Source organism: Entelurus aequoreus, linkage group LG09, assembly GCF_033978785.1.
Source record: "Entelurus aequoreus isolate RoL-2023_Sb linkage group LG09, RoL_Eaeq_v1.1, whole genome shotgun sequence".
NCBI classification, from domain to species: Eukaryota; Metazoa; Chordata; class Actinopteri; order Syngnathiformes; family Syngnathidae; genus Entelurus; species Entelurus aequoreus.
In genome coordinates, this window is record NC_084739.1 from 67,681,071 (window position 1) to 67,696,070 (window position 15,000).

The 15,000-nt window shown below is 37.0% G+C and overlaps 3 protein-coding genes across 3 annotated transcripts in view; 1 reads left to right on the forward strand and 2 right to left on the reverse strand.

Annotated features, from left to right (window-relative positions):
* The window catches only part of LOC133657025 (collagen alpha-1(XVII) chain-like), a 4,057-nt gene extending 3,339 nt beyond the window's left edge, over nucleotides 1–718 (reverse strand). The window contains exon 1 of the mRNA XM_062057906.1: nucleotides 667–718. Coding sequence (XP_061913890.1) covers nucleotides 667–718 — 52 coding nt within the window. The remainder of the gene's footprint in view (nucleotides 1–666) is intronic.
* A 408-nt stretch (nucleotides 719–1,126) lies between these two features.
* On the forward strand, nucleotides 1,127–13,926 carry LOC133657649 (STE20-like serine/threonine-protein kinase). The gene is made up of 6 exons (XM_062059223.1): nucleotides 1,127–2,385; nucleotides 7,499–7,623; nucleotides 7,692–7,886; nucleotides 8,031–8,156; nucleotides 13,108–13,221; nucleotides 13,300–13,926. Exons 1-6 carry the CDS (start codon nucleotides 2,379–2,381, stop codon nucleotides 13,438–13,440), a joined length of 708 nt encoding a protein of 235 aa, XP_061915207.1. The 5' UTR covers nucleotides 1,127–2,378; the 3' UTR covers nucleotides 13,441–13,926.
* Nucleotides 13,927–13,959: 33 nt separating this feature from the next.
* The window catches only part of LOC133657644 (collagen alpha-1(XVII) chain-like), an 89,004-nt gene continuing 87,963 nt past the window's right edge, over nucleotides 13,960–15,000 (reverse strand). The window contains exon 51 of the mRNA XM_062059213.1: nucleotides 13,960–14,383. Within this exon, the coding sequence (XP_061915197.1) occupies nucleotides 14,334–14,383 (50 nt within the window). The 3' untranslated portion in view covers nucleotides 13,960–14,333. The remainder of the gene's footprint in view (nucleotides 14,384–15,000) is intronic.

Genomic DNA, 15,000 nt, shown 5'->3' on the forward strand with positions numbered 1-15,000 from the left:
AAATAAAAACAATAACATTTTACAGTACAATTTTGAATTTTGTTTTATGTCACCATGTTTTATGCATTTTATTAATAGATTTTTTTTAAACTAAAATGTAAAAAAATATGGCAAGTTGCAATAATTTCACCTCAAAATGTAGTGTATATTACTGTAAATGGAAAAACAGTACTGCTGTTTTTATGGTTAAAAAAAAAAAAAAGGCAGCTCAGTTGCCAGAATTTTACTGTAAAATTTACATTTTTGTTGTTGTTTTACTTTAAATAAAAACAATAACATTTTACAGTACAATTTTGAATTTTGTTTTATGTCACCATGTTTTATGCATTTTATTAATAGATTTTTTTTAAACTAAAATGTAAAAAAATATGGCAAGTTGCAATAATTTCACCTCAAAATGTAGTGTATATTACTGTAAATGGAAAAACAGTACTGCTGTGTTTATGGTTAAAAAAAGGCAGCTCAGTGCCAGAATTTTACTGTAAAATGTACATTTGTTTCTCTACTGTAAATAAAAAAAACTATACATAGTGATTTTTTTTTTTGGGTGGTTAAAATCCAAAATGGAGTGTAAAACCTCAGACATGTTGCTGCTAAAGACGTGGACGTTAATGACGGTGAAGAAGCCCGTGATGACCTGAAAGGTGCTGACTTTCCTCTCTTAACCTCCACCGTGGTCATCCGTGATCTTTGAGTGTCTCCTGCTGGTTCCACTCATGACGATGATGTCACCTCCCACAGTGTGTGGATGACAGGATACTTTTTTATGTCAAATTATTACTTTTTAATGCAAAATGGTGACATTTGTCATTTAAAATTTAGACTTTTATCACAATATTGCCAAACTTTTTTTGTTGTTCTTGTAAAATAGTGACATTTTTGGAATAAAATTATGACTTTTGTCATCATTTTGCAGAGTAAAATTCCGATTATTATTAAAAAATTGCCAAAATGTTAAAGTTTTCTTATAAAATTGTGACTTTTGTCAGGTAAAATTACGACTCTTTTCATAATATCGCGCAAATGTTCAGTTCTTTTTGTAAAAATTTTACTTGCGTTGAGTAAAGTGACGACTTTTATTATAATACTGCCAGAATTCTAAGTTTTTCTTGTGAAATTGTGACCTTTTTCTTGTGAAATTCCAACTCTGCTTTTTTATATTTGCATAGTTTGTATATATTATTAATGTTGTAAATACACATCTTTATATATCTAGAAAGGGTAGGCATTATTCGGAGGTCTCATGAAGGTAGGAAATACAAGAGCGTGTGTGTGTGCGTGTGTGTGTGTGTGTGTGTGTGTGTGTTTTCTTGTATTTCCACCCTTCTTGAGACATGAAGAATGAAAAGTATCTTCCATATGAGGAGGTGTGAACAAGTGATGACATAAATCATGGTCCCAATAACATTGCATCTAATAGACAATGTCTCATTTGCACCCCCTGCTGGTGACATCTATCAAAATGAGGGTGGTCCCAAAAAGGAGGGATTGTTTTCAAACTGACTTGTGTGTCGCTTTTAAAAGTGCTCCCCCTCTGGTCAACATAACAAGTGTGTTTAAGAAATTAAAATGCGCCCCCTTTGATCAAAATTAATCACAAAAAAATACATATATATGTATTTAGAGACATACTTTAATAACCAAAAAACAATTACAAACAAAAAATTACAATAAATTAACTGAAAGCTGTATTTCTCTCTACTTTTTTCTTATAAAATTGGGAGCAATTTCTTATATTATTTCAGATTTTGTAATATTTAAATATTTTCCTGTAAAATTATTAGTTTTTTATGTGAAATTATTACTTTTTAATGCAAAATGGTGACATTTGTCATATAAAATTTAGACTTGTGTCACAATATTGCCAGTTTTTCTTTTTTGTTCTTCAAAAATGTCACTATTTTGCAAGTAAAATGATGACTTTTGTCATCAAAATTCCAAATATTATTACAATATTGCCAAAATGTTAAAAGTTTTCTTATAAAATTCTGACTTTTGCCGAGTAAAATTACGACTCTTTCCTCTCTTAACCTCCATCGTGGTCATCCGTGATGTTTGAGTGTCTCCTGCTGGTTCCACTCATGACGATGATGTCACCTCCCACAGTGTGTGGATGACACGATGACAAAACCTTCACTTTTTTTTTTACCGTTCTGGTCTTTTCTCACCTGTTTCTCATCGCGCTCCTTCCGGTCGACTCCTCCCTCACCGCTCCCTTCTTTCCCTTTTGTTGTTTTGTGGCCACGCCGCCTCAGGAGCAGGAGTTCCTCCAGAAGCAGCAGCAGGAGCTGGATGGCGAGCTGAAGAAGATCATCCAGCAGCACAAGGTGGAGGTCGCCACCATCGAGAGGGACTGTCTCAACCACAAGCAGCAGCTGATGAGAGGTGGGTCAACTCTCACGCCCATTAGAACCTCCTCCTACGTTTTGGAGACTAAATGGCACATTTTCCGGACTATAGGGCGCACCCACTAAGTTTTAGAAAGGAGAAACATGTTTTAATATACGCTATATTGCCAAAAGTATTTGGCCACCTGCCTTGACTCACATATGAACTTGAAGTGCCATCCCATTCCTAACCCATAGGGTTCAATATGACTAGGGATGATGTTTGATAAGAAAGTATCGAGTTCGAGCCCATTATCGAATCCTCTTATCGAACCGATTCCTTATCGATTCTCTTATCGAATCCAGATAGGTTGTTGTATATGGAGAAAAAAACCCACAATATTTGGTTTAACAAAAGCTCACTTTTATTTTATAACAAAAAAATAAAATAAAATAAATATTGACTGTTGCACCCCTAAAAAAATAAAATAAATAAATATCGACTGTTGTTACCCAAAATATACACTACCGTTCAAAAGTTTGGGGTCACCCCAACAATTTTGTGGAATAGCCTTCATTTCTAAGAACAAGAATAGACTGTCGAGTTTCAGATGAAAGTTCTCTTTTTCTGGCCATTTGGAGCGTTTAATTGACCCCACAAATGTGATGCTCCAGAAACTCAATCTGCTCAAAGGAAGGTCAGTTTTGTAGCTTCTGTAACGAGCTCAAGTGTTTTCAGATGTGTGAACATGATTGCACAAGGGTTTTCTAATCATCAATTAGCCTTCTGAGCCAATGAGCAAACACTCTGTACCATTAGAACGCTGGAGTGATAGTTGCTGGAAATGGGCCTCTATTACACCTATGTAGATATTGCACCAAAAACCAGACATTTGCAGCTAGAATAGTCATTTACCACATTAGCAATGTATAGAGTGTATTTCTTTCAAGTTAAGACTAGTTTAAAGTTATCGTCATTGAAAAGTACAGTGCTTTTCCTTCAAAAATAAGGACATTTCAATGTGACCCCAAACTTTTCAACGGTAGTGTATATTGAGTGGGATTTTTCAGAAAAACAAATGTATACAGTAACACAAAAACAACCTGTCTCTGTGAATACTATAGGTGTATAAGTAATAATATAGTGTTAAATAAAATCAGTCCCTTGGGCACAAAACTGAAAATAATACAGCTCTCCAAAAAGTGCACTTCTGCTGCTATTGGAACATACTAACTACACACACAGGCAGACTGCTAACAAACAATCCAAGACGTCTAATAAAGTTCCAAAGCAGATTAATCCATTTAGGATCTTTAGTGTTGTTGATCTTGCTTTGTCTTTTCCTATCTTTACTTTTGTCTTGCACTGGACTGTTTTTTTTTTTGTTTTTTTTACTGAAATACACACAATGACAAATGTATAAGCTATGTGATTCAATGAACATACTGAAATGTAATACACTATGTAAATATTAGCTTCACACAAATATACAGTACTATCATCAAACAAATACTTCCGAGTGTTGAAACTATTTCGATGGTGGAAATACACGACTGGCAGCCATTTTAAGTCCTCAAAACATCCATTGAAACAGTGCACAAAAATCGTTTTTCAATAAACATCTTACTATCAAATTTAACAACTTTCCACCTTAATATTGAGTTACATAAACAAGTTAAAACAGTTTACTTACAGACTTATCTTTTCTAAGGCTTGTAAGAGCTAACACAACTTGTCTACTTCTCAATTGTCTCATGAACTGAACTAACATCGTCAACCCAGAAGTGCCCAAACTATTGGCGCGTAGTATTTTCATATCGCCACAAGGTGTCAGTAAGAGTCTACAATCAAATGGGCATAACATTGCCCATTTGGGATTCATTCCCAGGGATTCGAATAAAGAACCAACTCTTTTTCTTTACTATAGTGGCCTCGATAACAGGAACCGGTTCTCAAAAAGGGATTCGAGTCCATGGAATCGGTTCTTTTCTTATCGAACAACAGGGAGAATCGGTTTCGAACATCATCCCTAAATATTACGCCTTTTGCAGCTATTTCAGCTTCACCTCTTCTGGGAAGGCTGTCCACAAGGTTGCGGAGTGTCTTTATAGCAATGTTCCGCCCCTTCTTCCAAAAGCGCATTGGTGAGGTCACACACTGATGTTGGTGGAGAAGGCCCGGCTCTCAGTCTGCGTTCTAATTCATCCCAAAGGTGTTCTTGGTGGCTGAGTTGCTGTTGTTCCCAAAATCTTCACTTTTCTTATAATAAAGTTGACTGTGGAATATTTAGGAGCGAGGAAATTTCACCACTGGATTTGTTGCACAGGTGGCATCCTATGACAGTTCCATGCTGGAAATCACTGAGAGCGGCCCATTCTTTCACAAATGTTTGTAGGAACAGTCTCCATGTCTAAGTGCTTGATTTGATACACCGGGCCAAGTGATTAGGACACCTGACTCTCATCATTTGGATGGGTGGTACTTTTGGCAATATAGTGTACGTCTGTGTGGCCTCTCTCTTAACACGGCACATAGCTCCGCCCCCTCTGCAAATACAAATACAAAGAATTGCTATGGCGACATCCAGTGGACACATTTAGAACAGCAGTTTCCGTCATTCAAAACATTTCAGCTCATCTCGCGGGCCGGATAAAACCTGATCAAGCCAGGTTTGGTACCAACTCTCTCTATAGACGGCTCAGAGATACGTGTGGACTGCAGGTTGACGCCTGTTCAATAAACGACACTAGCAAGTACAGGTTGGTAAACAACACCAAAAGTTTGATGTTTCATTGAGAATGTAGAACATTCCGCACGGCGCTCAAAAATCTGTCAAAATGTTTTAGTACGACTTTGGTAAGCTATGAAGACGCACCGCTTGATGGATTGTAGGAGCATTATGACTACCATAGTCAGACGTACTGTGCTTCAACATACAGTATTATTTGGCGTTTTGTTTCAACTTTTTATGTCAAACCAACTTTTCTTATCTTCTGGTACCTGCTGATGTGTATTTGGGATCTGCATAAGTCCTGAAAATTAATGCACGTCCGCCATTGTAGTCCGTGTCGACACCGTAGTCGATAAGCTATTTATTTGTCTCCATCTTTTTGTTATGTGACATTCATCCTCCACTGTTGTCATCTCTAATATAAAGTAGTGTAAAGTTCTTACTTAGATCTGTCAGTAGACGCGCTGCGGAAGTGCTAAAAACTACCGGTACTATAAAGATAACAGGGAGAAGATGCTGTCGAAGTGGAGGCACGTAAAATAAGACCCGCCCACAAAACGGCGCATCCTGAAGATGGTCTGTAAAACATCATCTATGTAACATGAAGTTAGAAGGGGATACATATTGTTTCAGCGTATTTATGTGCGCCTGTTCAATAACTGACACTAGCAAGTACAGGTTGGTCAACAACACCAAAAGTTTGATGTTTCTTGAGAATGTAGAAAATTACACACGGCGCTCAAAATGTTTTAGTGAGACTTTGGTAAATTATGAAGACGCACCGCTTGATGGATTGTCGGAGCTTTATGACTACCATAGTCAGACGTACTGTGCTTCAACATACGGTATTATTATGGTATCTATATAAGGACACAAAATGGCACCTATTAGCAGACATATTATCTGGTGTTTTGTTTCAACCTTTTATGTATAATTATTTATGTGCGCCTGGAAAATGTGTCCCCAGTCACAAGTACAACCTGAAATGAACAGATGAACAATGTTATTTGGGGGTACAACATTACCAACCACATCTTTGACGATGAAGGCATGAACGTAACATTCCACACTTTGTATTCTATCACCGATAAGCAGTGTAAGTACGTCCAAACACGGAGGTGTGGCCTCTATCTTAACACGACACGTAGCTCCGCCCCCCTCTGCGGCAGGCGATACAAAGAATTGCTATGGCGACATCCGGTGGACACATTCAGAACAGCAGTTTCCGTCATTCAAAACATTTCAGCTCATCTCGCGGGCCGCATAAAGCCATGTTTGGTACCAACTCTCTCTAGAGATAAGTGTGGACTGCAGGTTGACGCCTGTTCAATAACTGACACTAGCAAGAACAGGTTAGTAAACAACACCAAAAGTTTCATGTTTCATTACACACGGCACTCAATGTTTTAGTGAGACTTTGGTAAACTATGAAGACACACCGCTTGATGGGTTGTCGGAGCATTATGACTACCATAGTCAGACGTACTGTGCTTCAACATACAGTATTTTTATGGTGTGTGTACATAAGGACACAAAATGGCACCTATTAGCAGACATATTATCTGGTGTTTTGGTTCAACCTTTTATGTATACATATTTATATGCGCCTGGAAAATGTGTCCCCAGTCATAAGTACAACACTAAATGTACACATAAGTCACATTACAAAAAGTGTAAGTGCCGAAAAGGGTAGGACTTAAAGCGGTGCCTTGAGGAACACCTCAGGTGTGTACACCCCAAGTTTGGGTCTCAGCGTTCTGTTTGCTAGCAAGGTTCAAATGTCAGGGCAAGGACCTGCCGAGGTGTTCACATGGTCCAAGTTCCTCCACACAACGTCTAAGAACGTGCAAGTCTGGAACTGTATAGTTCTGGTCCGAGGACAGGGAGTTCACGCTGTCAGGTTCAAACACCGAACTATCTATTAAACAAGACAAGAAGCAAGGAATCAACCAGAGACAGGATTCAATTTAGCTCATGAGGAGAGCGCGTGTGGACCTGCACCCTCGTGCAGTGTCACCCCACCGCTCTCAGGAAGGAGCTCCACGCCTCCTCCTTTATTTGGGCATTTCCTGATTACATAGCTGCAGCTGCTTCTAAGGGGAGGGGTCATAAACAGCTGCACCGGGTCATAAACAGTTCAAACAAAAAGGTGCTTGGAGCGGTGTCAGGTTTGCCCCCTCTCTGCTTGTAGATTTCGGGTCATGATAAGGTCCTTTCCTGTGGCTTGTCCGAGATCTGAGAAACCGACACCTCTACGGCGCATTCCATCGCACACAGTGGAGGTTTACAAGCCGTCTGCCTTTTGCTTAATAAGATCTAAGGCGGCTTCTGTCTTCACGCAGGGCAACCTGAACTGCGAGCAAACAAGTTGTGGGATAACTTGTATACAATTATTCTGACACACGGTTGTTGTGTGACGGCCATGTTGTGTGTCTGCAGCCCGGGAGGCGGCCATGTGGGAGCTGGAGGAGCGCCACCTGCAGGAGAAGCACCAGCAGCTGAAGCAGCAGCTGAAGGACCAGTACTTCCTGCAGAGGCACCAGCTGCTGAAGCGCCATGAGAAAGTAGGTGTGCCCCCCTCCTTGTTCCTCAGGCCTCACCAGCCCACTCCTCCGCCGTCTTGCCCGCGCAGGAGATGGAGCAGATGCAGCGCTACAACCAGCGGCTGGTGGAGGAGATGAAGAACAAGCAGACCCAGGAGCGAGTCCGCCTGCCCAAGATCCAGCGCAGCGACGGCAAGACGCGCATGGCCATGTTCAAGAAGAGCCTGCGCATCGCCGCCTCGGCCGTGGTCACGCCCGAGCAGGAGCGCGAGCGCGTCAAGCAGGTAGATCACCTTCACCTTCTTCTTCTCTTCTTCTTCTTCTTCTTCTTCTCTTCGTGTGCACCACATGTGACTTTGCTGTTGTCGTTGCCTCGGACTTTCTTCTTCTTCTGGTGCACTAGATGTGACTTTGCTGTTTTGCTGCAGTTTGCTTGTCAGGAGGAGAAGAGGCAGAAGAACGAGCGCCTCCATCAACACCAGAAACATGAGAACCAGATGAGAGATCTTCAGCTGCAGTGTGACTCAAACATCAGAGAACTGCAGCAGCTACAGGTCACACACACACACACACACACACACTACATACATACACACACACACACTACATACATACATACATACACACACACTACATACATACATACACACACTACATACATACATACATACACACACACACACACACTACATACATACATACATACACACACACTACATACATACATACACACACACACTACACATACATACATACACACACACACACACACTACATACATACATACACACACACACACTACATACATACATACACACCACTACATACATACATACACACACACACACTACATACATACATACATACACACACACTACATACATACATACATACACACACACACACACACTACATACATACATACATACATACACACACACACTACATACATACATACATACACACACTACATACATACATACACACACTACATACATACATACATACACACACACTACATACATACATACATACATACACACACACTACATACACACACTACATACATACATACACACACACACACTACATACATACACACACACTACATACATACATACATACATACATACACACACACTACATACACACACTACATACATACATACATACACACTACATACATACATACATACATACACACACACACTACATACATACACACACACACACTACATACATACATACACACACACTATATACATACATACATACATATACACACACTACATACACACACACACTACATACATACACACACACACTACATACATACACACACACTACATACATACATACACGCACACTACATACATACATACATACACACACACTACATACACACACACTACATACATACACACACACACACTACATACATACATACACACACACTACATACACACACACACACTACATACATACACACACACACTACATACATACACACACACTACATACATACATACATACACACTACATACATACATACACGCACACTACATACATACATACATACACACACACTACATACATACATACATACATACACTACATACATACATACATACATACACTACATACATACATACATACACACACAGTACATACACACACACTACATACATACATACACACTACATACATACATACATACACACACACTACATAACACACTACATACATACACACACACACACTACATACATACATACACACACACTACATACATACATACACACACACTACATACATACATACATACATACATACATACACACACACTACATACATACACACTACATACAACAACATACACACAACAACTACATACATACATACACACACACTACATACATACATACACACACACTACATACATACACACACACACACTACATAAATACACACACACTACATACATACATACACACACACTACATACATACATTACACACACACTACATACATACATACACACTACATACATACATACACACACACTACATACATGCATACACACACACTACATACATACACACACACTACATACATACACACACACTACATACATACATACACACACACTACATACATACATATATACACACTACATACATACATACCTACACTACCGTTCAAAAGTTTGGGGTCACCCAAACAATTTTGTGGAATAGCCTTCATTTCTAAGAACAAGAATAGACTGTCGAGTTTCAGATGAAAGTTCTCTTTTTCTGGCCATTTTGAGCGTTTAATTGAGCCCACAAATGTGATGCTCAGAAACTCAATCTGCTCAAAGGAAGGTCAGTTTGGTAGCTTCTGTAACGAGCTCAACTGTTTTCAGATGTGTGAACATGACTGCACAAGGGTTTTTCTAATCTTCAATTAGTCTTCTGAGCCAATGAGCAAACACATTGTACCATTAGAACACTGGAGTGATAGTTGCTGGAAATGGCCTCTATACACCTATATAGATATTGCACCAAAAAGCAGACATTTGCAGCTAGAATAGTCATTTACCACATTAGCAATGTATAGAGTGTATTTCTTTCAAGTTAAGACTAGTTTAAAGTTATCTTCATTGAAAAGTACAGTGCTTTTCCTTCAAAAATAAGGACATTTCAATGTGACCCCAAACTTTTGAACGGTAGTGTACATACACACACACTACATACATACACACACACTACATACATACATACACACTACATACATACATACATACACACACACTACATACATACATACACACTACATACATACATACATACATACATACATACAAACACACACATTACATACATACATACACACACACACTACATACATACATACACACACAATACATACATACATACACACACACTACATACATACATACATACATACATACATACATACATACAAACACACACATTACATACATACATACACACACACACTACATACATACATACACACATACATACACACACACTACATACATACATACACACACATTACATACATACATACACACACACTACATACATACATACACACTACATACATACATACACACATACAAACACACACACTACATACATACATACATACATACACACTACATACATACATACACACATATAACATACATACATACACACATATACACACAATACATACATACATACACACACACTACATACATACATACATACACACTACATACATACATACAAACACACACATTACATACATACATACACACACACTACATACATACATACATACACACTACATATATACATACACGCACACTACATATATACATACACGCTACATACATACATACACACGCTACATACATACATACACACACACACACTACATACATACATACACACACACTACATACATACATACACACACACTACACTACATACATACATACACACACACTACATACACACACACACACACTACATACATACATACACACACACACACTACATACATACATAACACACACACAACATACGTACATACATACATACACACACTACATACATACAAACACACACATTACTTACATACATACATACATACATACATACACACACATTACATACATACATACACACACACATTACATACATACATACATACAAACACACACATTATATACGTACATACACACACTACATATATACATACATGCACACACATTACATTTATACATTCATACATACACACATTACATACATACATACATACAAACACACACATTACATACATACATACATGCACACATATTACATATATACATACATACAGACACATTACATACATACATACACACACACACTACATATATACATACACACACATTACATACATACATACATGCACACATATTACATATATACATACATACAGACACATTACATACATACATAAACACATTACATACATACATGCAAACATACAAACACACACATTACATACGTACATACATATATACATACACACATACTGTACATGCAAACATACATACATACATACACACACACACACACATTACATACATACATACATAAACCCATTACATACATACATGCAAACATACATAAATACATGCATACATACAAACACACACATTACATACATACATACATAAATACACACATACTGTACATGCAAACATATATACATACACACACATTACATACATACATACACACACACACATTACATACATACATACAGTACATACATACACACTACATATATACATACATACATACACACACATTACATACATACATTTACATACATACATACGTACATACATACATACATACACACATACTGTACATGCAAACATACATACATACACACACACACGCACATTACATACATACATACATAAACACATTACATACATACATGCAAACATACATAAATACATGCATACATACAAACACACACATTACATACATACATACATACATACATACACACATACTGTACATGCAAACATATATACATACACACACATTACATACATACATACACACACACACATTACATACATACATACAGTACATACATACACACTACATATATACATACATACATACACACACATTACATACATACATACACACACACACTACATTCATACATACATACATACACACACACTACATACATACATACATACATACATACAGTGTGACTCAAACATAAGAGAACTGCAAGCACCACACACACACATACACTCACTTCCAGTGTAGTGGTTCCCATCACTCAGCATGTTGAATATCACTGGATGACAGATATCAAATCACAGCAGTATCATTACTTACTGATAGGGATGGTGTGAGTACCGGTGGTGCTACTTGGGCTCCATCTAGTGGTACACTAAAGAACCACTCACTGTGTTGTTGCACTTAAAATACTTTCTTTGTCTTCAAAAATGAGCCATGTGTGGAATATTCTGGTTGTGCTTACCGACCTCGAAACTATTTGATTTGGTACATGGTGTAATGATAAGTGTGACCATTAGATGGCAGTCACACATAAAGGATACCAGGTTGTTTATAGAGAGAGTATGGGTTATGTTTTTTTTGTTTTTTTTGTCATAAAGAAATACAATCATGTGTGCTTACGGACTGTATTGATATATAATGTATATATTGTGTTATGTTGATTTAATAAAACATTTGTAATTTTTTTAAATGTATTTTTATTTTTTTTAATTTTATTTTTTTTAATTTAAATTTTATTTTATTTTTTTTTATTTTTTTTAAATTTCTTGTGCGGCCTGGTCCCAATCGCTCCACGGACCGGTACCGGTGGTTGGGCACCACTGTACTACACTACTGTATTTAATGTCATTATGGTGGTATTTAATGAATACTTGGGTGTACTGCGCTCCTATAATCCTCCATGTTGTTCCAGAATGAGAAGTGTCACCTCCTCATCGAGCACGAGACCCAGAAGCTGAAGGAACTAGACGAGGAACACGGTCAGGAGATCAGAGAGTGGCGAGAGAAGCTGAGACCCAGGAAGAAGGTCGGTCCTCGGTCTTCTTCTTCTGGACTCTGGAGTCCTCCGCCCGACTCCTCTCACTGTCTCTGCCGCCCCCTGCAGGCCCTGGAGGAGGAGTTCACGCGCAAGCTGCAGGAGCAGGAGGTCTTCTTCCAGATGAGCGGCGAGTCGGAGTGCCTTAACCCCACCGCCCAGAGCCGCGTGTCCAAGTTCTACCCCATCCCGCATCTGCACAGCTCATAGGACTCCTAAGTTCTCGGAAAATGTCTTTTTTTTTCATTTCTTTCGGGGGGGGAGCATGTTTTGAATTGAAAAGCCTGCAGACGGCGGTTCTTGTTGGGTTCTGGATCCTCTCCGGTCCTTCAGTTTCTGCACATTCCTCCATGTTGCACAGACGGGTGGGGTCTACTTCCTGGATGTGTGCTGAGTCCCGTGCACATGAAAAGGAATGTACGTGTCGTTGCCACGTTGAAAGAGCTCCAAATATGCTTGAAATCCTCCTTTTAGCTTCTTTTAATGACCACTCTTCATCGCTTTTTAATACTTGACTAATTTATGCCATCTTGCTCAGTAACTCTGCTGAATTTTTATTTGGGATTCTTGTACACCCAAAGCGTCGTCATAGATATCTATTTTTAACACCTTTTGTTTTGTTTTGGACAAACAGTGCAGGTGGAAGTGTCAATGGGATGTACTTGTTGTAAATACAGTATAATAAATACAGTAAAAAAGGAGGCACTTTGATCATTTATTGTTTGACGTACAACAAAGTCAGTGAGCTCATACAAAAATATACAATCTAAATCCCTCAAACTAGCTTTTGGCTTTTTTTTAAAAATGTTTTTGATTCAAGTCAACAATGGGTCATAAGCGCGCTAACTAATCTTACTGCAACATTTGAAATATTTTATACAACAAACAGTAATTGACCTCGATACAGTAGAATAGTTGTTTAGTCTTCTAACGAGCTAAAATATGTTCTTTAAAACGCCAAAGCCAGCATTGATGTCAGAGATGGAAACTACGACACTGAGCAGCAGCATCAAGCTCATGAATTATTAATAAAGCAGGTTTTTTATTGTTGTAGTTGCATTTCTACAAGAAGCTTTTTCTTTGGCTTCGCTTCTGTTGAGGTTTTAGCCGTCAGCTCTCACGCCGCTCTTACCCCGTCTCATCACTTGACTTCCTGCAGAGGTGACAAAAACAAGCCATTATATATATATATATATATATATATATATATATATATATATATATATATATATATATATATATATATATATATATATATATATATATATATATATATATATATACATATATATATATATACATATATATATATATATATATATATATACATATATATATATATATATACATATATATATATATACATATATATATATATATACATATATATACATATATATATATATATACATATATATATATATATATATATACATACATATATATATATATATATACATATATATATACATATATATATACATATATATATATATATACATATATATATATATATATATACATATATATATATATATATACATATATATATATATATACATACATATATATATATATATATATATATACATATATATATACATATATATATACATATATATATATATATATATATATACATATATATATATATATATATATATACATATATATATATATATATATATATATACTGCGTATATACACACATGTATTAAAACAAATATATATATATATATGAATAGATATCTATTTATATTTATTTATATA

Bases quoted from the DNA above. Each gene is read 5' to 3' on its own strand.
- LOC133657649 (XM_062059223.1), top strand. The intron at 8,157-13,107 runs GTCACACACACA...ATGTTGTTCCAG, and splicing joins GAGAACTGCAGCAGCTACAG to AATGAGAAGTGTCACCTCCT. The intron at 13,222-13,299 runs GTCGGTCCTCGG...CGCCCCCTGCAG, and splicing joins AGCTGAGACCCAGGAAGAAG to GCCCTGGAGGAGGAGTTCAC.